Source organism: Phoxinus phoxinus (genome assembly GCF_949152265.1).
Source record: "Phoxinus phoxinus genome assembly, chromosome: 5".
Taxonomy (NCBI): domain Eukaryota; kingdom Metazoa; phylum Chordata; class Actinopteri; order Cypriniformes; family Leuciscidae; genus Phoxinus; species Phoxinus phoxinus.
Window position 1 is genome coordinate 37,933,433 of NC_136880.1, and position 21,653 is coordinate 37,955,085.

The window sequence follows — 21,653 nt, forward strand, 5'->3', positions numbered from 1 at the left end:
CAAAAATGCACTCGGAATGCACATTCAGTATATATTTTTTAATGACTGTCAATGGAGAAAGATGCTCTTTACAGCCATAAGATGCACTTCCAACATCTACCAGCAAGGGTCATAGCATAATACAACTTGGGTGTACTGTGCACATATACAATGACCCATGTAACTCCTCTCTGTAATATAGAGCGCATTTGCTGTTGAAATGTATTGATGTCACACTGGCCCTAAAACGGTGCTCATAATTTTAAACTCTTTAATAATAATGTCACATTTTTCCATAAACACTGTCTATTGTTAACAGGACATCATAATTAAAAAAAAAAAAAAAAATAGGAATTTTATTGAATTTTTGTATTTCAGATGTTTTCTTCCCCATAGCAGCTATTATAAATGAAAACACAACCAGGAAAACACAGAATTTCTGAATTCAGACATTTTGACCCTTGTCACACAACAGGCCACCCCATCCCTCGTCACACGTGCACTGCCAGGGTACTTTGCAGGTGCCATGCATGCACCCTGGATAGGGCATACACTCATCACAGCGGGGGCCCTGCCATCCATAGAGGCACATGCACTGACCAGGGGTCACACAATAACCGTTTATCTCACTACAGCCGGATGAGCAGATAGCTGTTAAAAACGAGAGGGAGAGGAATGAGGAAATTAGAATGACATAAATATAGGCTATTTGATATTCAGTCCTGTTCTTCCTTCTTATTGCATAATTATAATTAGGCTAATGTGAATCGTTTTTTTAAGCGACTTAAATACAACATATAGGCTATAATAATAAATAAAAATGTGAAAAAATATATTAATGTTAAAGGACAACAAACAAAAAACACTTACGTTCCGCACAATATTCGCCTTTCCATTCAGGCATGCAAATTCTATTGCCAGCGGCGTCACAGTTAAAGTGACCGAACGGGTCATCTCGTGGACGGCAGAAATCAGAGCAGGCATCGCCATAGAAGAATTCATCACACACTACGCGGTAGGAAAAGATCAGTTTACTTTGCTCTCCAATATGCACATCCTGGGACCATTTCTCACCAAGAGTAAGATTTCTTTTTGTGGCAAAGTGGCTAATCATACTGTTTAGATTCTCTGAAAAACAACAAACGCATTATTAAACACTGGTCTGTAAATAAAATGTGAAATAAGAATTAAGGGGCATACCTGGTGTTGACTGATCATTGGAGGACTCTGTGTTCCATGCTTCAACTATCACTAAGACAGTTCCCTGTAATGACAGTCATTTTGTAACATCATGCTACACTGGGCGCTGTGGCCTTGCACTCAAAGAAAACGCTCCAAATCCATTTGTATACTGTTGTCGGATGTAGAAATTAGAACTGAATGTAAAGTTTAGGCTGTCGGTGTCGTCGCGTTGGGTGACAAGTGAGCAAAAAGGCATCATCTCAATGGCACAGGTAAGAATAAAAAAAAGTATGTCTGCAAACACGAACAGCGAACTTTAGCCTAAATTAGTTGTGTTATATGACACCAAGGCTCCAATGATCAAAAACATTTTTGTTATTGTTTGTTTATGATGTAATATTTGAGTTATAGGGCCCAAATACTCTGTAAGAAATAGCATCTGCAAGAAGAATCGCATAGCCTACATATTAAAGGTATGGTAGGCGATTTTCAGAGGCTAGCAATAGTGAGCTAGCTTTGAAAGCATTAGATCACACCCTCTCTTCAAAGCTTCTCCAAAGTCACGCCTCCTTCAAAACACATGAACACACACAGCAAGGAGCAAAGCATCACGAGAGACAGCGTTAAACTACACTGTTAGACATTTTATTGTATTTTTGCGGTAACTTACTGGCAGCACTATTGCCAGTAAGTTACTGTAAGTTCCACTTTACAGTAGCTTACCTGTAAATGTGTTTTACGGTATGATGCCCTTACTGCAATTTTATTTTACAGTAAGATGGCCTTACCGCAATTTCATTTTACAGTAAGATACCCTTACTGCAATTTCATTTTACAGTATGATTTCCTTACTGCAATTTCATTTTACAGTAAGATGCCTTACTGCAATTTAATTTTACAGTATGATGCCCTTACCGCAGTTTCATTTTACAGTACAATACCCTTACTGCAACTTATTTTTCATTTATTTTACACTATTAATGCTATTGAATTGAATAAATTCCAAAAAAGTTACTTGAGTTCATGTACATCAGCATATTTATTATTTACTATCACAATTAATTACATTCAATTTACTTATTGTGATGCAACATTTAAAAGAGAAATTCATGCATAACAAATAAAAGCAGATCATGACAATACGCAATTTTTTTTTTTTTCTTAAATCAAATACAAAATACACTAACAGTTCTCAGCTAAAACAAGAGGAAATTAAATCAAAAGGAAATGGCACCCACCTCTCTACTAATCCCAAAAAAATAACAATATACATTTGTATGATAAAGAACAATACAACAAAAGTTTACAAATAAATAACTGATCTGAGGAATGGTGCTGCTTTTGCCCCCAAAGCTTCCTCTCCTCCAATCACAGCAGATTTACACCCGATCATTGGCGTCAGGTGGCAGCAATTCCTTTCTGCATGGGAAGTAGAGAGAGAGAAACAGGGAGAAAGGGGAAAATAAATTAAAATAAATAAATAAATAAAAAATACATCCTTGGACATAACACACTCAAACAGCAAGTTCTACAGATTGTAGCACCAGCACCAGATTTGGTAGCACCGCACATGTAATATGAGCTTAATCACCGTCTTTCTTAAAGGTTCTCTAAGCGATCCTGGGTGACGTCACTTCTTGTTGACGTTCGAACTATTGCCAAACAAAACGGAGGCTAGCTAGACCCTCCCTCCTCCTCATCCGCGCACTAACAACCCAAACCCCACCCCCAAATCCTTCTTGTCGGTTATTGGCTGGAACACTGTTTGTTATGTTGTGGTGCGGGTTAGTCCAGTTTGTTTTTGTTGCTGTTTGTGGAGCCTGGGGTGTCTACAGAGACCGCGTTTTTTTAGAGTGTGTTCAGGAGACAGATAGCTAGCGGATAGTGAGGAGATATTTGCTGTATGTGACAAAAAAATGTTTTGCCTAAAAATGCGTGACATCGCTTAGAGCACCTTTAAATTTAGACTTTTGTCTCAGTGCATGCGTTGTTTTAGTTTGGCAGGGTCGCCACTAGCTTAGCTTAGCATAATGAATGGAATCTTTTGTTGCCAGCTAGCATGTTCTGAGTAAAAGTGATATAAAAAAAACACCTAATTACTTCTTGTGGCCTGCGTATTCACAACGAGTACAAATAGCGATGCAGATTAAGACTAGGCGATTTCCTAGACAGATTTTGACTTGGGACTATATTAGGGTGAAGCACAGGCGAAGCACTGCTACTTGAGTGCAAAGATATCACGCAACACATGAAATCCCAGTCAACATAATAGTAGCTGGCTATTTTTCCTACAGTAGACATAGTAAATGGCGATGAACATGGCTGATTTTGTGAGAGACGAAGAGGGTGACTTCTCAGACAGTCAAGATCCAGAACCTTACCTCTATGAACCAGAGTTTTCAGAAGAGGAGCTGCGTGCTTTGGAAATAGAACAGGAGGAGGAGGTTGCGATCGCTCAACAACCTGAGGACGTGAGGATGAGAGCCAACACAAACTGGTGGTGTGAGTGTGGGGGAATATGCCAACCTATGCCGACTGAAATAAACTCAACACAATCCAAAAGCGAAGATACTCGGTGCAGGTCACGCCGGTAAGTTGACAGATTTCATGTGTTGCGTGATATCTCTGCGCCCAAGTAGCAGTGCTTCGCCTGTCCTTCACCATGATATAGTCCCAAGTCAATATCTGCCTTGGAAATCACCTAGTCTTAATCTGCATCGCTATTTGTACTTGTGAATACGCAGTAGTAATTAGGTGTTTTATTTTTTATCACTTTTACTCAGTACATGCTAGCTGGCAACAAAGGATTCCATTCATTATGCTAAGCTAAGCAAGCGCCGACCCTGTCAAACTAAAACAATGCATGCACTGAGACAAATGCATTTGCCCACCTATCTAAATGTAGGAAAGACGGTGAATAAGCCCTATTTTAAAAAACGGTGGAGTGTTCCTATAAAAGAAAACTCCGGTGAAAAATAAACCTAGGGGTAATTAGCACATGGTTACAGAGTAGATCGTTCTCTGGGATGCGTTTTCATGATAATCGAATGTAAAGAGTTTTATCTCTAAAAACAGATTAGCTTATAACGCTAGTATATGGGGCAGAGAGTAAGTTTAAGTAAATCGCTAGTTAATACCACTAACAAGGCTCAAAATAGCCTCACACTACCACGGTAGCATAATGAGGGTCCTTACATGCAAACCAAAGCATTGAGAACTTTGTACGTGTACAAACAGTTTAATAAGAAGATACTTAATAAAGACAGTACATTACACGTATTCAGACACAGCCATCTTGGAAAACAGTCTCGACAAGTCGAGCAACGAACGCTGTGCTAAGTGATATGAACTGTGACTTGTTCATTTTTGTATTATTATTTGTATTTATTTATTTTCTCTGTTGCGTTCAGTGCTTTCTTCCGGAAACAACAGAAGATTCCAAGTCACAGTTCAAATCACTTAGCATGGCAATCGTTGCTCGACTTGTCGAGACTGTTTTCCAAGATGGCTGTGTCTGAATACGCGTAATGTACTGTCTTTATAAAGTATCTTCTTATTAAACTGTTTGTACACTTACAAAGTTCTCAATGCTTCGGTTTGCATGTAAGGACCCTCATTATGCTACCGTGGTAGTGTGAGGCTATTTTGAGCCTTGTTAGTGGTATTAACTAGCGATTTACTTAAACTTACTCTCTGCCCCATATACTAGCGTTATAAGCTAATCTGTATTTAGAGATAAAACTCTTTACATTCGATTATCATGAAAACGCATCCCAGAGAACGATCTACTCGGTAACCATGTGTTAATTACCCCTAGGTTCATTTTTCACCGGAGTTGTCCTTTAAAGGATTCACGGACACCCTGAGAACAGCAGGGACAAATATTTAATGGAACTGCAAAAATTGTGTACTGGTGTTGGTGTCTGACTGATTGTGGTGGCCTGTCCGGGCCAATTTTTTGTACCAGTCCAGCACTGCATAAGAAACTTACCTAATTTGATGTTCTCCACTCAATTTCGGTGAGCCTCTGCAGAAACGTTGCTACCCGGGAGTTGATGGCAGTCACCTTTCTCTTTACAACACCTCCTGTCTTTCGACTTGTGCCAACTTTGGCCGTGCACAACCTCTTCAGGGTTGATCCTTAAAAAGAATCTTAAAACAAACACAGGTCTTACATTTTCATATTAACACATACAGTAGTAATCTTTAAAAGCGGCCCTCTAACACAGACGCGCTGCACAGTTATACTAGTGAACTCACTCGAGGCCCAGAGAGAAGGAAATTAATAGTGGAATAAAGTTGTTATTTTTGTGTTTTTTTTGCAAACAAAAAATATTCTCGTCGCTTGATAAACTTAAGATTGAGCCACTGTAGTCACTTGGAATATATTAACGATCTCTTTAATAACTTTTCTGGGCCAGCAAGATTAATTCCCTCTGAAAGCCTATAGTGGAGTGAGACAGCTCTCAGATTTCATCAAAAATATCCTAGATTGTGTTCGGAAAATGAACGAAAGACTTACATGGTTGGAACAACATGAGGGTGATTAATTACTAACAGAATTATCAATTTTGGATGAACTAACCCTTTAAAGTATTATTTAAATCATTTTATATTTTTATAATCAAAACCTTCTATTTAAAACATTAAAGTCCGCGTGAACCGGAAGTTGCAAACGACTTGTCTCCAGTGTTGTGACGTATTTCCCAGTGAAACAGAATATTGAACAGAGGGCAGGGTTTTACTTTAGCGCTCCTCCTCTCCATCTCTCGCTCAAAGCAGAGTAACGGTCTGAGGGGAGTGGTTAAGCGTTTTCCAACCCAAGCCGTCAAGCCTAGATCATCAGAAAAGGAACGCCATTTCAGACTGGAAGTAACTTTTCAGACTTTGATTATAGATTACCACGGCAAACTATTTTTTTCTGTGTATTAACTTGCACGGATTCATTGTTCACCACAAGACTAGTAATATGCGCTAACAAAGTAAACAGGGTCAATCTTGATTTTAATGCTGACTTTATCTCATAACACTGTTATCAATAATTTAAATGCATTCCTGCCACTTCTGAGGCTCATTAAAGTCCCAGTGAACCGGAAGTTGCAAAAAAACTTTTTTCCAGTGTTGTGAAGTATGAATTTTGTTGATTCTGATTTAATTTGATTGATAACTTATTCTTCCTGATTGTGTTGTATTATTATAACTCAATTTATATTAATTTATAAATTTGACATAAAGGGCCCTATCATACGTTTAGATCGTTAAACCAGGGCCGAAAATATGACACATTTAATATGGTTAAATGAATAAATTAAAGAAAGCGTAGGGCCTGCAAGGCTCCTAGGGGTGTGACGAGATCTCGTGCCACGAGATCTCGCGAGACTAAAGTGTGACGAGATTTCTCGTCGAGTGAAAAGCTGTCTCGCAATATCGCCATAATTAACATAGAATATGCCATAGCTACATTCACATTGCATTACGTTGTACTCCGCGGCACCGGCCGCCTCCACTGTTGTTTTGCTATTGTAAACGTCTCCTCTGCTCATCCAGCACGAGTTGCATTCGCACACAGACTGTGACAGTGCAGCAGGAATCAGTTCACTGATCGCGTTACGATGGTGGACGATTTGTTGCGCATCAGTGAGTCGATCTGAGATGTCTTATACGGTGTCTTATACGGAGGCGGTTCACACAGAACGTGTTTTCCATTCCAGTGCGGTACTTTCCATTGTTTTTCTATGTAAACGTCTCGCGCATGACACAGTATTCTAAAAACGCGGCGCTCAAGTTAAAATCAGCTCCCCCATTTCACTGCCAGCGTATCGCATTTTACAAAGCAAAAACGCATTCTGTGTGAATGGCCCCTTATCTTGTAGAACGCGCGTTCAGCACCGCCACTACGGAGTGAAAATGAAAGTAAAACACGATGCGCGCAAATTAGACTGCATACATACAATAGCCCGTCTCCCAATATCAAACCTATCTCTGGTCTCTGTTTTGGTCTCTGTTTGCACTTTGAATACAGAGAGAGTTGTCCTACTTTGATTATGGTTGCACTTGCACTTAATTATCGTTTGAACTAATAAGAAAAACTGTTGTTTTATAGGCTACTGTCTGTTTTTATTTGTATTTTCAATTTGTGGAAAGTAGTTTCAGTTGGAGGTCACACACAGCCTCAATCAGAAGTTCTGGAAGCTCATAATGTACAGTAAGGTCTGAAGAGACCCGTGTGAAATCATACTTGAGAGAAGCCAGTCAGTTGAGTTTGTGGTAAAACCTTTACAGTGCTTCTATATTGTTGTATTTTAATGTATTTTGATAATTCATACTCAAAGTAGAACTGAAATAACATTCATTACAAGATGATTTAGTTACAACATTTCAAAATGCACCTGCAGACTATTTTTCCAGTCATGAATTTTGTCATTGAGGATTTCTATCAAATATTGTGCAAAAATCTCGTCTCGTCTCGTTCTCGTGAACCCAATCTCGTCTTTGTCTTGTCTCGTGAGATAAGGGTCTCGTCACACCCCTAAAGGCTCCATTATCACATAATGCATCTGATAGTTACTCAAAACATATACTTACAAAGCCAAAGACCCTCAGTGCTGTGGTTCTTAAAAGAGCCTTTGGGCTGTAGTTAGCTCCTGTTGACACAGACAAAAGAGAAAAAGAAGAAACATTATTTTTTCATCGATGATTATTGGCTAATGACTATATGTTATGAACATGATTAATCACAGATCTATGACTGCTAGATTGATCACTTACACAATCAGATGACAATCGACACTGAAAAAAGAGAGAAGAGAATATAACTTTTTAGCCTACAACATGCAGGAGGGAGAGGGGGAAGGGATAGGGGGGCCGTTTTACCAATAATTAGCATAGCATTTCTAAAATATTTTGCAATGAAAATTTATCAATTAATCTATTAGCCTGCCTTTATATTGCGTTAAAAAGCGTTACTATTTTAAGCATGTCTGTCCTGTGCAGAGTGAATCCAGCACGTATGATACTATTATGTAAATTTAGCTGTCACTTAAGAAATATTTTGCAGCTGTCGGTCCAATACATCTCTTACATCGTGTTTACACTTTGTTAATGAGAGGATTCATATTCATATCACATTAATATTCATTCTTTATTGTCCTCAATAGAGGACATTTGTTCGCGAGCCCGAAATTCGCGAGCCTGCATAAATCGACAAGAGACCAACAACTACCGGTAATCTGTGATTGGCTACTGCTGCTCACCGCTGCAAAACCCGTTGTAAATGGATTCATTTCCCGTTCTCCAGAGCGTGAACACAAATAAGCACAAATATACACTGGGGCGTTTGGCAAATCTGTTGCGCCAAAATATTATTACAGTATCAATTGAGGGTGCTCTTGCTTGCGCTTGAGGGTGCATAGCACTCCCATAGAATCGGCCTGGAGCGAGAGCGCGAGAGAGTGCCTTTGAAAAAAACGCGCTAGGTAACTTCAAAATAGCCTAACGTCACACACATTAACGGTATTTTTTTAAATGACGAGTAAAATATGCCTTAGCTGGTCGTAAAAATTACGGAAAACCATTGTTTGTGTAAATACTAGATTGGGTCCATCGACTGGAAAAGGCAGTCAGACATAAGTTAATGGGATATGAAAGCGGCAGTTTTTGAGGAAAACTAAGTTCCTTCAGACTGTCCTTTTAGTAATAATAGCCTATTAGATTGTATTATTTACTTTCTTCATACATTTAGCTATATTTAATTGATATTGGTAATAGTTTACGCTGTAAAAGTAACATAAAAGAAATTTGTTCAGTTAAAGTAGCCTACTTACCTCAGAAAAACTCACAGCTGGCGTCTAGCTGTGACGATCCACTCTCAGCAGGGACGTCTGATAAGCGCGCGCTTGACACACAAACCTCACATTCTGCGAGGCTGTTGCGCGGGCTCTGCACGCGAGCAACAATTAAAATAGTAATTTTATAAAATTATAAAAAAATAAGGTCTAATGTCTATGTATGGGAACCAGTTTTTTGAGAAAATTCTAATATAAAAATGACTTATTTATATTGGATTAAAATAAATCCTTCCATCCACGTGTTTTTTATTTAACTTTTAAACATCCAGCGTGTGCATTGCTTATTGAGAATGCAGATTCATGAAAAAACTATAAAACATTTTTATATGACATTTTAATAGGCCTAACACATTAATACAATATGCATAGCCCTATGAGTAGCCTAATACACGTTGTGTACACAATGAACACAAGTGCAGTCATCCCGCGAATTATAAGGCAATGATTAGGCAAGTTAGGCAACTATATAAAAAAAAAAATATATATATATATATATTGTGCAAAAGTTCATGTATTTCAGTAATTCAAATTAAAAGGTGAAACTAATATATTTAGTATATAACTATGCAAGGTTATACTTTTCAGAGGGCCGACATTTCTGTATTTAAAATCCTTTTTTAATTTATTAATGTATTGATAATTTTTTTCTTCTTTTTTTCATATTTTTTTTATTTATTATTATTATAATTTTTTTCCCTGTATAGTGCTTTGCATATATGCCATTTCATATATACTGCAGAGAGGCAGGCCTTGTCAAAAGAAGCCTACACACTTCAAGAAATCTGTCTTCTTCATTTACAGTAGCACTACTGCTTTTGCGTAAACAGTAAAGTACTGTAAATTACCATATACAGTAAGTTACTGTAAATTTCACACAAAATACCCACAATGCAGTGCATATTACAGTAGTTAACCGTAAATAATATAAGTGGTATTTTACTGGGCTTTTTTGCGGTAAGTAACTGTAAAATTACGGCAAAGTCTAACAGTGTACCTCATGTCTCAAAGCACATTACATTACAATATAATGAACATAAACAACTTAAAGAGCGCTGACCTTTACCACCTGACTGCTGCAGAACTATTTCTGCGTTGATATGTGTTCCCATTTAAACGCATGAATTCGAGTAACAATTAAACCGCTCCGATAACATTATGGGTTTACATCTCTTCCAAATTACAGTAGTCATGACGTGAACGCAACATTGTTGTTTTGGTTCAGGAGGAACTGTAAAAGGTGCTGCTGTTTCGGTTGTGGTGCTCAGTGACTGACGTCTGTCTAACTCTGCATAGCATTAAACACGCTGATAACGTGTGATGTCTGCGCGAGCATCGTACGTGGAGGTATGGAAATACATAACCACGACCACTTAACTTAGTGATTGCTATCGAGATGTGAAGAGACTTTCAGCCAGCATGATAAAAAAAAAAAACTTTTTGGAACAAATCGCCCACCCTGCCTTTAATTCTCGGCTTTATGGCAACTATAAATGTTACGAATCCGCAGATGGAACTGTTGTCGAAGCTCAGAGGCTTTGAATCTTTTTCACAAGGCTTTATATCTAATCTACTTTATACTGGAATTTTGATTTTAATAATCAAAATCAACACAACGGTAGAAACATAGCGTTTTCACATGACATTGACAATCTGATAACTGTCTTTCCCCGCTTCCTGATTCCCATGGGCTGCCTTGAGAATCTGCGAAATGATTTAGCCTATATACTGGCAGAAAGCGGCTCATAGTTTTCTGATTGGATAAACAAAGACTCTGACCGCGGCCTCATTTATTTTAAGCGTTATAGTGAGAAAGACGTGATTATTTCAGGATCTATTTTAGTGATATCTGTCGGTATAATGACATTTGTTGTGTATGCCTAGTATGTATGCCAAAGTATGTGCTATATGTAGGCCTACTGTAGTATGATATTATATCTGTTATATGTTTCAATGTTCGTTCACTTTGAGCTACTCACCAGCCACTTTAAGTTAAAGGGCACAGTTATTGGTGCACTAGTGGAAATGGAGCTCTGGTCTGTGCTGAATGTTCCTGTCAGTCCTGTGTCATCTGAACATGCCAGCCTATATGAAAAGACATCCTGCGTGTAGTTCAGGCAAACACGGAAAAAACCCTTACATTCACTGGACTGTTTACACACACTGCTGCTGCTGGTGGTTGTGAAAGAGTGAACCTTCAACTCAAACACACCAGATGATTTGACCTATAAAGATAATATGATGTTAATATGAGAACACTACACATATAGCAACGATTAATCACATCCAAAATAAAAGTTTCTGTTAACATATGTGTGTACTGTATAATTATTTGTAGGCTATAGGCCTATATAAATACACACATGCATGTATATATTTAAGGAATATTTGCATGTATATACTGTATATATATTTATACATAATTTATATTATATATTAATATAAACATTTTATATATAAATAACACATTTTTCTTAAATATATACATGCATGTGTGTGTATTCATATATACAAAATAATTATACACAGTAGGCTACACACAATTATGTAAACACAAACTTTTATTTTGGATGTGATTAATCGCGATTAATCATTTCCCAGCCCAGCACTAATATATATATTTATAGTATATATAAGATTACATTAATGTAAGGAGAAATACTCACCAGTTGTGCTGATATCAAAACTAAGAAATATGTTAAAAACTGAGCCATTGCACGTTTGTTTCTCTGACTGAAAGCTTTTTGGGACAATAATCTGATCCGAAACGTTTTAGATATGTCAGTTAAGACAAATAGTTGAGGGGAAAAAAATACAGAAATTAAAAAGTGAAAAAACAATGTAAAATTTCAGCTCTGAAAGTTAAAAAAAAATGACTCCTAACTCCAGGGCATAGAGCGCTTGTGGTTTATAGAGACTTCACAGTGGGAGTAGTGCACTATGCAAATAAAGTAGACAAACATCTCTGAACATTGAACACCAAAACATCATTTGAACATTGAACACCAAACATCGTTGTGGTGCATTACGTGGATGCAATATAAGCTGCAGAAGATCGTTGTTATGATGTTAGATTTTTCTGTGAAAGTATATGGGAACATTATGGCCTAAAATGAATCGGTGAATCTTTTTATGAAACTGAGCAAAGCAAACTTATTAATAATGTGGTTGGGGGGGGGGGGGGGGGGGGGGGGATTACGTTATACGTTTCTGTATGTGGTTGTGTTGTGAACTTTTGCAGCGCGTTTCTGTATTTGGTTGTGTTGTGAGTATTTGGAGCACACATGTGTTGTGAAACTGATGAAGATGTTTTCTTAATTTGCGGGTGTTTTTTTCTATTTGCATGTGTTTTTTTCTATTTGCATGTGTTTTCTTCAGTTGCAGCGCGTTGAGCTCTCTCGGCCACCGTACCTTTCACACCAAAAGTGAAATGAATAAGCCTCAGGCTGAAGGAAATGCAAATGCACAGCTGTACAGTAGAGTATGCAGCTCAAACAAACCTAGCTGGGCTGCCATTCTGGAATAGGAAGCATGGATAAGAATACTTAAGCAATAGAACAAATGTAAAAATAAGCAAATGTGATGTTTATCTAAAATCATTTTTGCTGATTGCAGTTGATTTGAATCACTGAAGATCAGCAGCAAAGACATTGGTTAATAATTTTGTGTGTTAACATTTAATTATTGCAGGTTTGAATATTTTGAGTTTACATATAACTGCTTTTATTAATTTGGAGGAATACTGAATCTGTATCTGTTCAAGTGAAACGAAATGAGTTAATGCATATTCATATTAAGAGTAGAACTACTAGAACTACAAAAATGATCATGTTTACAAAGCGTCAAGCGCACACCATGGCTAACGCACACACAATGTTAACAAATACAACTTTTGATTTTAATAATGTATTTGTAAATGTTGAAATTAATATTAACAAATATTAATAAATGCTGTAGAAGTGCAGTTCATTAGTTCATGTTAACTAATGTAGTTAACTAATGCTAACAAATGAAACCTTATTGTAAAGTGATGACACTGATACAATGCTCTGGACAATGTTCTACTGGGAAACCCTGGGTCCGGTCATTCATCTGGATGTAAATTTGACACGTGCTGCCTATGTGCACCCTTTCATGACAATAGTGTTCCCTGGTGGAAGTGGCCTCTTTCAGCAGGATAATGCATTGCACACATTGTTCAGGAATGGTTTGAGGAACATGATGAAGAGTTCAAGGTGTTTCCCTGGCACTCCAAATTCCCCAGATCTCAATCCAGTTGAGGATCTGTGGGATGTGCTGCTGGACCAACAAGTTCGATCCACGGCAGCTTCTCCTCGCAACCTACTTGAAGGATCTGCTGCTAACATCTTGGTGCCAGATACCACAGGACACCTTCAGGGCTCTTGTCTCGGCAGGTCACGGAGGACCAACAGCATATTAGGCAGGTTGTCATAATGTTTTGGCTCATTGGTGTATATACTGGCCCTGATAATCATCACAAACACCTCTTCCACCATTTCTGTTAATCGTTTTTATGAATGAATGACTTGCTCTAACCGTTGCTCTGGTCTTCGTCAAAATGCGCTTACCTGCTGGTGAGCCGACCTTTTTACATTTGTTGAATTGGAGAAGGAGAATGCAATTTTATTATTAAAAGACAAAAATGTAAACAAACAAAGAGGTATTTACTGGCGATGGATGCACAAGTCTGTCTGCACTGATGGCAGCTGTAAACTCTTCTGATCATCTTTATTCCAGCAGTCTATAATGCAGCTCATACAGTAACTATGTCCACAGACAGGGGATTCTCATAGGGATGGCTGACGCGAAACTGACGTTCCGAAGCTTTTCGAGATCCCGAAGCGCAGATGTTTCGACACGACACCGTTCGAAACATTGGTCCGTCACATACTGACGGGTCTTGACCATACGTCAACATACGACGAAAAGGGTTCCCCTATAACGTCAATATGAGACGCAGACATAAGCGCACCAGCAGCGCCTTCTAGCGGTACCCTAACGCATACCTAAACCCAACCATACCCGAATCGTCACACATGGACGTTAAAGGGTACCCTTTTCGTCGTATGTTGCCTTATGGTCAAGACCCGTCAGTATGTGACGTTTTGGGGTGAGACTGTGTTACCGAAGCGTGATTCAAAACACCCATGGTCCGCCGAATCAGCGTTAGTTTGATTGACAGGGTCGGGAACAGACCACACAATCGCACATCTGTATCAAGTCAATGCATCATGACCTCGTGGGTTTTTGTGAGAGGATTTTTTCAAAGGCTGGAGAAATTATCTGTAAAGAAGTAGGCTAAGTCCACAGCAGAGAAATTAATATTTTTGAATAAAAATCTATAAATAAGTGTAATAAAAACTGTTGAAAATCAATCAGTTTGCGGTTGCCAGTGGGGGACTAGTTCACCACAGATGTCCGGTTAGAGACATGAAGAAGCAGCATGAAAGTTCTTTGTAGCTTTATTTTCTCCACAATAATCCCATACAGCTTCAATCAAGGTTTAGCACGTAAGTGCAAATGATTACATGCGTAGTTCCATGAGTATGTGTGGTCTAAACAAAACATACAAGATAATAATCAATATAACAGAAACACAATTCAATAAGATAAATATATACAATATGATGTAGCAGAAATGCTTCCATGAACCATTAGCAACATCATGTGAATACGTGAACACAAATCAAATCACTACTTCTGTGTGAAGTATCCTTAAACAAGGAATATATAAACAAACACAATCAAACAGTTAACATAAGTTAAATACATAAACCAACTTACTTTCTTAGCATATACGCACACATCAAATGGCAAGAAAGCATCGAGTCCGTTTGCTACATTCACTCCATGCAGAGCCATTTAATATCAAGGCTAATCAATGCCACCTGCTGGAGATGGGCGGAGCCTAGTGTCTTTCCATTGCTGCTTTGACAGCGTGCTCTGACATTGGCTGATTGCTAGAACAAGTCTCACAGACACAAATCCAAATACATTTACAATGGGCCTTTTTAACAGCCGCCCCCAGATTTCTAAAGAATAAAGAAATCTGCCCATTATAAAAAGGTCAAAGTCCAATTTTAGTCTGGAATCCCAGGCAGCTGTATAACCTTAGCCACAGGTCGCACATAAAACTTGTCCTTAATTCTCACTTCAACAGTCCTGACTTTACCATCCACCCCAGGGAATACTTGCGAGATCTGACCAGTGGGCCACAAGGCCCTGGGAAATTGAGGGTCCACAATCATAACGGTAGTTCCAACCTTGATTTCAGGTGACTCTCGTTGCCACTTGCTACGAGTCTGAAGACCAGGCAAATAGAACTTGATAAACCGCTTCCAAAAGTGATCTGCTAGGACTTGGCTGTGACGCCAACGACGTCGACTCAATAGTTCACTTTGAGGGTATATCACTTGAGGAAGGGACGAATCAGGCCGACCCATAAGCAATGAATTAGGAGTAATAGGAATTGGATCAGAGGCATTAGAGGAGGTATACCCAAGGGGTTTAGAATTTAAGATCCCTTCGATCTCAACGAGTGTAGTGAGAAGAGTTTCCTCGGGTATAGGCTGAGTTCCCAGAGTGACTTGTAGAGCTTGTTTCAGGGAACGAATCTCCCGTTCCCAACACCCACCAAAATGTGGGGCATGAGGTGGGTTAAAACGGAAGATAATCTGCTGACCGGCAAGCTGTTCCTTAAGCTCGGGAACTAGTTCGTCAAATGCCTGTTGTAACTCCCTTTCCCCTCCTTTAAAATTCGTACCTTGATCACATAAAACTTCCAGAGGCTTCCCACGTCGGGATACAAATCGCCTGAGGGCCATAAGGAAGGAGTCAGTATCAAGTCTTGGAAGGAGGTCGATGTACACCGCACGAGTCGTCATGCACTTGAACAGAACACCCCAGCGCTTCTCATTTCTGCGTCCAATTTTAACTATATATGGCCCGAAACAGTCAATACCAGTAGAATGAAAGGCGGGTTTGAAGAGACGTAGTCTGGCTGGATGAAGGTCTGCCATTCTGGGTATCTGTGGGTTTTTACGAAACTTCTGACACACTAGACAATCTTTGCGCTGGTAACGTCGGATTGCTTCCCTACCCCGAAGGATCCAGTATTTTCTGCGCATTTCTGCCAGTACTCTCTCAGGTCCTGGGTGAAGCAGCTTGGTATCATAGTCCTTAATGAGAAGGGTAGTGACAGGATGATGGGAATCAAGCACAATAGGATGCATCAACCCAGGCTCAATCTCCTCACAGCGGCGAAGACGACCTCCTACCCTAAGGAGGTGACTTACACAGTCAAGATCAGGAGCCAGGCTAAGAAGCCGGCTGTTGCTATTCAGTTGTTTCCCTGCTGTAAGTTGTGCCATATCAGAGGGAAAACTTTCCCATTGGGCTTGCTGAAGGATAGATATCTCCGCTTGTTGAAAGTCTTCAGCAGATAGATTCGTCCCATTTTTCTTGAGAGATTCTGTAGTGGCTGTCAGTAATTCTTGAAAAGTCAGAAATTTCCTTGGATCGGGCATGGACAAACAATGTGCAGTATGTGCAGTCAGACCACAGAATGTAGAGTTTCTTAGTTCTTCACTGTCAACAAGAGAGGATGGGGGTGTAACCGGCCACTGATCAGATGAGAGACTAAGGAATGGGGGCCCTGTATTCCAACGACTTTGTGGCCCTAGTTCTGCCAGCCTTTTCCCTCGGGTGATATCATCTGCCGGGTTCCTATCCGAAGGCACATAGCGCCATTCACAGTGGCTGGTAAGGTCCTGAATCTCTGTCACCCTTGTACCAACGAAAACCTTGAATCGACAGGATTCGGATCTAATCCAGGTCAAAACCGTGGTGGCATCAGTCCAAATGAAAACTTGTCGAATAGGCAAAGTCAATTCCTTCTGAAGAGTCTTGGCTACTTGCGCACCTGTCAGGGCCGCACATAGTTCTAGACCAGGGATTGACAGCCGTTTCTTTGGAGCCACTCTGGATCTGGCCACTATGAATGTGATCTCCACTTCTCCCTGCCGGTCTTCTGTTCGAAGATATGCGACCGACCCATAAGCTGACTCAGACGCGTCACAGAAGATATGGATATCTCGCTGGCTGGAAAGATCATCCTTTGGTGCAGTACAGTAGCATCTGGGTAGGACTATCTTTTGCAAGTCACTGAGTTCCTCTGTCCATCTGTTCCATGCATTCACCAAATCTTCAGGTAACTTGGGATCATCCCAATCTCTTCTTTTATCCCATAATCGCTGCACAATCATCTTTGCACGTGTGGTGTACGGGATGATGTAGCCAAGAGGATCATATTGACTGGCGAGCACTTTATATATATTGCGCATAGTAACTTCTTGGCATTTTACAGCAGAGAGCTTATAAGACAAAGTATCATTCTGACAGTTCCACTGCAATCCAAGCACTGATTCACAGTTTGAGGCATTACCCTTGGCAATCAATTGCTCAGCACTGCCCGATCTGGATGCCGCTGGTAAGTGACTGATGGTGGAAGGCGCATTACTGGCCCATTGCCTGAGTTCGAATCCTCCATCTGCTAAGTTACTCTGCAACTGGTCCACCATGAGCCTTGCTTCATCTACAGAAGGCAGACTTTGCAGGTAATTGTCAACATAAAATGCCTTCAGTACAGCATCCTGTAACTTTCCACCTGGCTGACAACTTTCCAAGATATGCTTCTGTAAGGCAAAGACGGCGCAACATGGGCTACTAGTGGTCCCAAAGGGGAGAACTTGCCATTCATAGACTCTGGGCTGCACTTCTCTTTCTTGCTCTCTCCATAAGAAACGGAGAAGGGGTCGATCTTCAGCAAGGAGTCTTATCTGGTGGAACATTCCTTTAATGTCACTACTGATGGCGATAGAATGTTCTCTAAATCTTAGTAGCACCGCCAGTAAGGAGGAAGTCAGTGTAGGTCCTGGATGCAACAGTTCATTGAGGTTGTTTCCTTGAAACCTGAATGAACAGTTGAAGACCACTCGATGTTTCCCGTTATGTTCAACCATATGGTGTGGGATATACCAACTTACTGGAGTGTCTTCTGCTCCTGACTGTAGTTCAACAATGTAACCTGCCTCCTCCAGTCGTTTAATCTCAGCCTGGTAGATAGCTGCTTGCTCCGGAGACTTACCGAGCCGACGCTCTAGGCTTCTTAGATGAGGCATTACTGCTGTCTTAGGTGCATGAAGTGAGGGCATATTTTGAACTCTGAGCAGTGGGGTAGCATATCGCTGAATCCCATCGACTTTAACTCTGACAGTTTTTTGCTCCAGTAGTTTTAATGACTGCTGGTCTTGTACTGATCTAGTACTCATCTTCTCATCCCTCCAAGGAAGGACATCCATCTGCCAGAGTCGTTCAACTTGTTCATGCAGAGTAACAGAAGGTGACAAACTTGTGAACAGACATTGTTGCTCTGTGAGGCGATGATGTAGAGCCTGAACTGGTCCTTGCAAAGTCCACCCCAGGAGAGTTCTAATCACTGCTGGTCCTCCTGGTGGGCCCAAACGAACTGGTTCTACTGGAGTAATTAGATGAGGGTAGTCCGATCCAATGAGCAAAACTGGATGACCAGCTTTAATCTCTTGGAGGGGCAGTCCTTTAAGGTGACGGTACCTTTTCCGTAAAGCCTTAACAGGATGACAGTGCACTCCCAGCCCCAGCTCTGGCGCAGTGAAAGCTCCGCTAATTGGATATACCTTGTCTGGCTGACAGGCTGGTGAAAGGTTGAAGGATACAGCCGCCCCATGCAGGACCTTTAACTCTTGTCTGACTGTGCGCAGGGGCAGGTCCTCCGGCTTACCTCTCAATTTCAGATGGCTAGCCGCAGTGTGCAGTAAAATGCTCCTTTCGGAGCCATCATCAAGAATGGCGTAAGCTTTCATGGATCGATCTCCATTTCTCAGAATGACTTTACATATTTTCAACAGTACCTTCCGACTTCCTGGGGGCTTGTCAATGAATAACACATCCTTGGCGGCCTCACCCCTGATAGGGTTAGCAGATGGGTCCTCTCCATCTACGGTTTTCTCCCTACTCCGTGCATTAACTTCATGAAGAACAAGCAAGTGACGCCCATTACATGCTTTGCATCGCATCTTAAGATTACACTCTGCCGATCTATGGCCCCGTCCACAGCGCCAACATCTGTTGTTGCCCTTAATCCAATTTTGCCTCTGAAATTTGGAGAGTTGAGAGAAATTGGTGCAGTTATTCAAAGAGTGTTTGTTATTATCACAGTAAGGGCAATAAGGGTTTGGCATAGTGGTCTTAACTGTGACAGATGATGGAGGTGCTGAAGGGTATTTCTCAGTGCCGAGCAGAACTTCTGTCCCTTTGTGGAATGATTTTACCTTCCTTGGTGGTTCCCAAGATGACCTGAATGAGTACCTTCTACCAGAGTGGCTTGCATATCTTGTGGAATCTTCTTGCACTTGGATTTCATATTCTAACCAGTCTGAGAAGTCAAGGAGGGTAGGAATCTTTATACCTAATGGATAGATGAATCTTCTGAAACTGCTCTGCAGATCATGTGGCAATTTAGTCAGAAGTCTGGACACATGAGATCCACATTTCAATTCTACTTTTCCAGGCTTACCTAATTGTCGCAACATTCCCACCAAGGATCTCACCCTCAGAGCATACATTCGGAAGGTTTTGCTATCTCCAGTGTTGATGCTTGGTCCCTCCATCAATTCCACTATGCGCTGCAACGCCATCTGATGTGGCTGGCCATACTGCTTATTGAGGGCACCCATGGTTTTGGAGTAAGGATGTCTTGAACTGCTGTAAGATTCAGCAATTAGCTGAGCTTCTTCAAGCTTGAGATGTTCTAGCAGAATATGGAATTTGAAGCGCTCTGTGGAATCGATTGGCAGAATGTTTTCCAAAGCAATCTTAAGGCGTGCAAACTCTCTAGGGTTTGGATGAATCAGGTCAGGAATGGTAGGAGTAGGTCCACGATATACTCTTTCAACCGATGAACTTGGAGAGTGGTGATGACTTCTACCCCTTGATGATAGCTCGTACCGTGGCCTGAACGAAGCTTGTGGAGAGGGAGATCGGACATGACTTGTTCGAACCATGTTGACTTCAGGTCTTCCATCTTGACCTCTATTAATCTGTCTGTCAACTGGTGGGCTGGTGTTAGCCTTTTGGTGCCTGGATGAGCACAGGTGTAGGTTTCTCATGCCATCATCAACAGAAGAGGAATAGCTTTCTTGACTGCTTGAATCCTCTGAGCTTTCCGTTGTTCTACTATATTGCAATGCTTCATGAGATGCCTGGGCATGTGATACCTGCTCAATTCCTCTTGGCCTTCGTGGGGCTGGTACTGGGTTAGGGCGGTCTCGGGTCTTTGACCGACCAGATACAGGAAGTGGAGATAATATCTCAGGAAGTTGCGACTGCTGATTTTTCCAACTTAGCAATTGTTTCACCTCATCTCCTAATTGAGACATCTGTGACGTAAACTTACTGTTGGCCTGCTTAAGATCATCTCTCTCATCATTCAGCTGCTGAACCGTGGCAATCAGGTCTCGGTGGAGTTTCCTTAAATCAGCATTTTCCTCCCGCAGGGCATCCATTTGCTGGTCCCACTGATCCGTTACATACCACTGTTGCGGAAGATGATAATCACTTTGATGTGCTGTTGCCTGTGGGGTGTCCATCCTGACATCCTCGTCGACAGAGGCAGCACAAGAAGATTTATGAGAATAGTTAGGTGGTGATAAGGATCTATGTAGGTTATACCCAGTCAAATCATAATCCTGCAAACGTGCTGGGAAAGATGACTGTCTTCTGGGCCGCACAACAGGGACTTCAGCTGAAATCTGCTTCTCCATAACTGTGGGAAACTCTGGCTCCGGCTCGAAGGACCATAATAAAAACTGTTGAAAATCAATCAGTTTGCGGTTGCCAGTGGGGGACTAGTTCACCACAGATGTCCGGTTAGAGACATGAAGAAGCAGCATGAAAGTTCTTTGTAGCTTTATTTTCTCCACAATAATCCCATACAGCTTCAATCAAGGTTTAGCACGTAAGTGCAAATGATTACATGCGTAGTTCCATGAGTATGTGTGGTCTAAACAAAACATACAAGATAATAATCAATATAACAGAAACACAATTCAATAAGATAAATATATACAATATGATGTAGCAGAAATGCTTCCATGAACCATTAGCAACATCATGTGAATACGTGAACACAAATCAAATCACTACTTCTGTGTGAAGTATCCTTAAACAAGGAATATATAAACAAACACAATCAAACAGTTAACATAAGTTAAATACATACACCAACTTACTTTCTTAGCATATACGCACACATCAAATGGCAAGAAAGCATCGAGTCCGTTTGCTACATTCACTCCATGCTGAGCCATTTAATATCAAGGCTAATCAATGCCACCTGCTGGAGATGGGCGGAGCCTAGTGTCTTTCCATTGCTGCTTTGACAGCGTGCTCTGACATTGGCTGATTGCTAGAACAAGTCTCACAGACACAAATCCAAATACATTTACAATGGGCCTTTTTAACAAAGTGAGACATTGTGGCTTAATTGATTTCTTTTATTAATATTCATTTTGCATGGCCAAAATTTACCCC

At 40.5% G+C, this 21,653-nt stretch overlaps 1 protein-coding gene and 1 long non-coding RNA gene across 2 annotated transcripts; both read right to left on the bottom strand.

The window, feature by feature from the left end:
- Positions 1-25: 25 nt before the first annotated feature.
- Positions 26-11,891, bottom strand: LOC306999621 (delta-like protein C). Its single transcript, XM_079614480.1, has 5 exons — positions 11,672-11,891; positions 10,985-11,230; positions 1,180-1,243; positions 850-1,107; positions 26-630 (listed from the first exon to the last, which is right to left on the bottom strand). The coding sequence occupies exons 1-5, from the start codon at positions 11,717-11,719 to the stop codon at positions 425-427; spliced, it is 822 nt and encodes a 273-aa protein (XP_079470606.1). The 5' UTR covers positions 11,720-11,891; the 3' UTR covers positions 26-424.
- On the bottom strand, positions 2,325-7,998 carry LOC306999622. The gene is made up of 4 exons (XR_013797884.1): positions 7,930-7,998; positions 7,747-7,805; positions 5,153-5,313; positions 2,325-2,580 (listed from the first exon to the last, which is right to left on the bottom strand). It is a non-coding gene; the product is annotated as an uncharacterized lncRNA (long non-coding RNA).
- Positions 11,892-21,653: the final 9,762 nt, after the last annotated feature.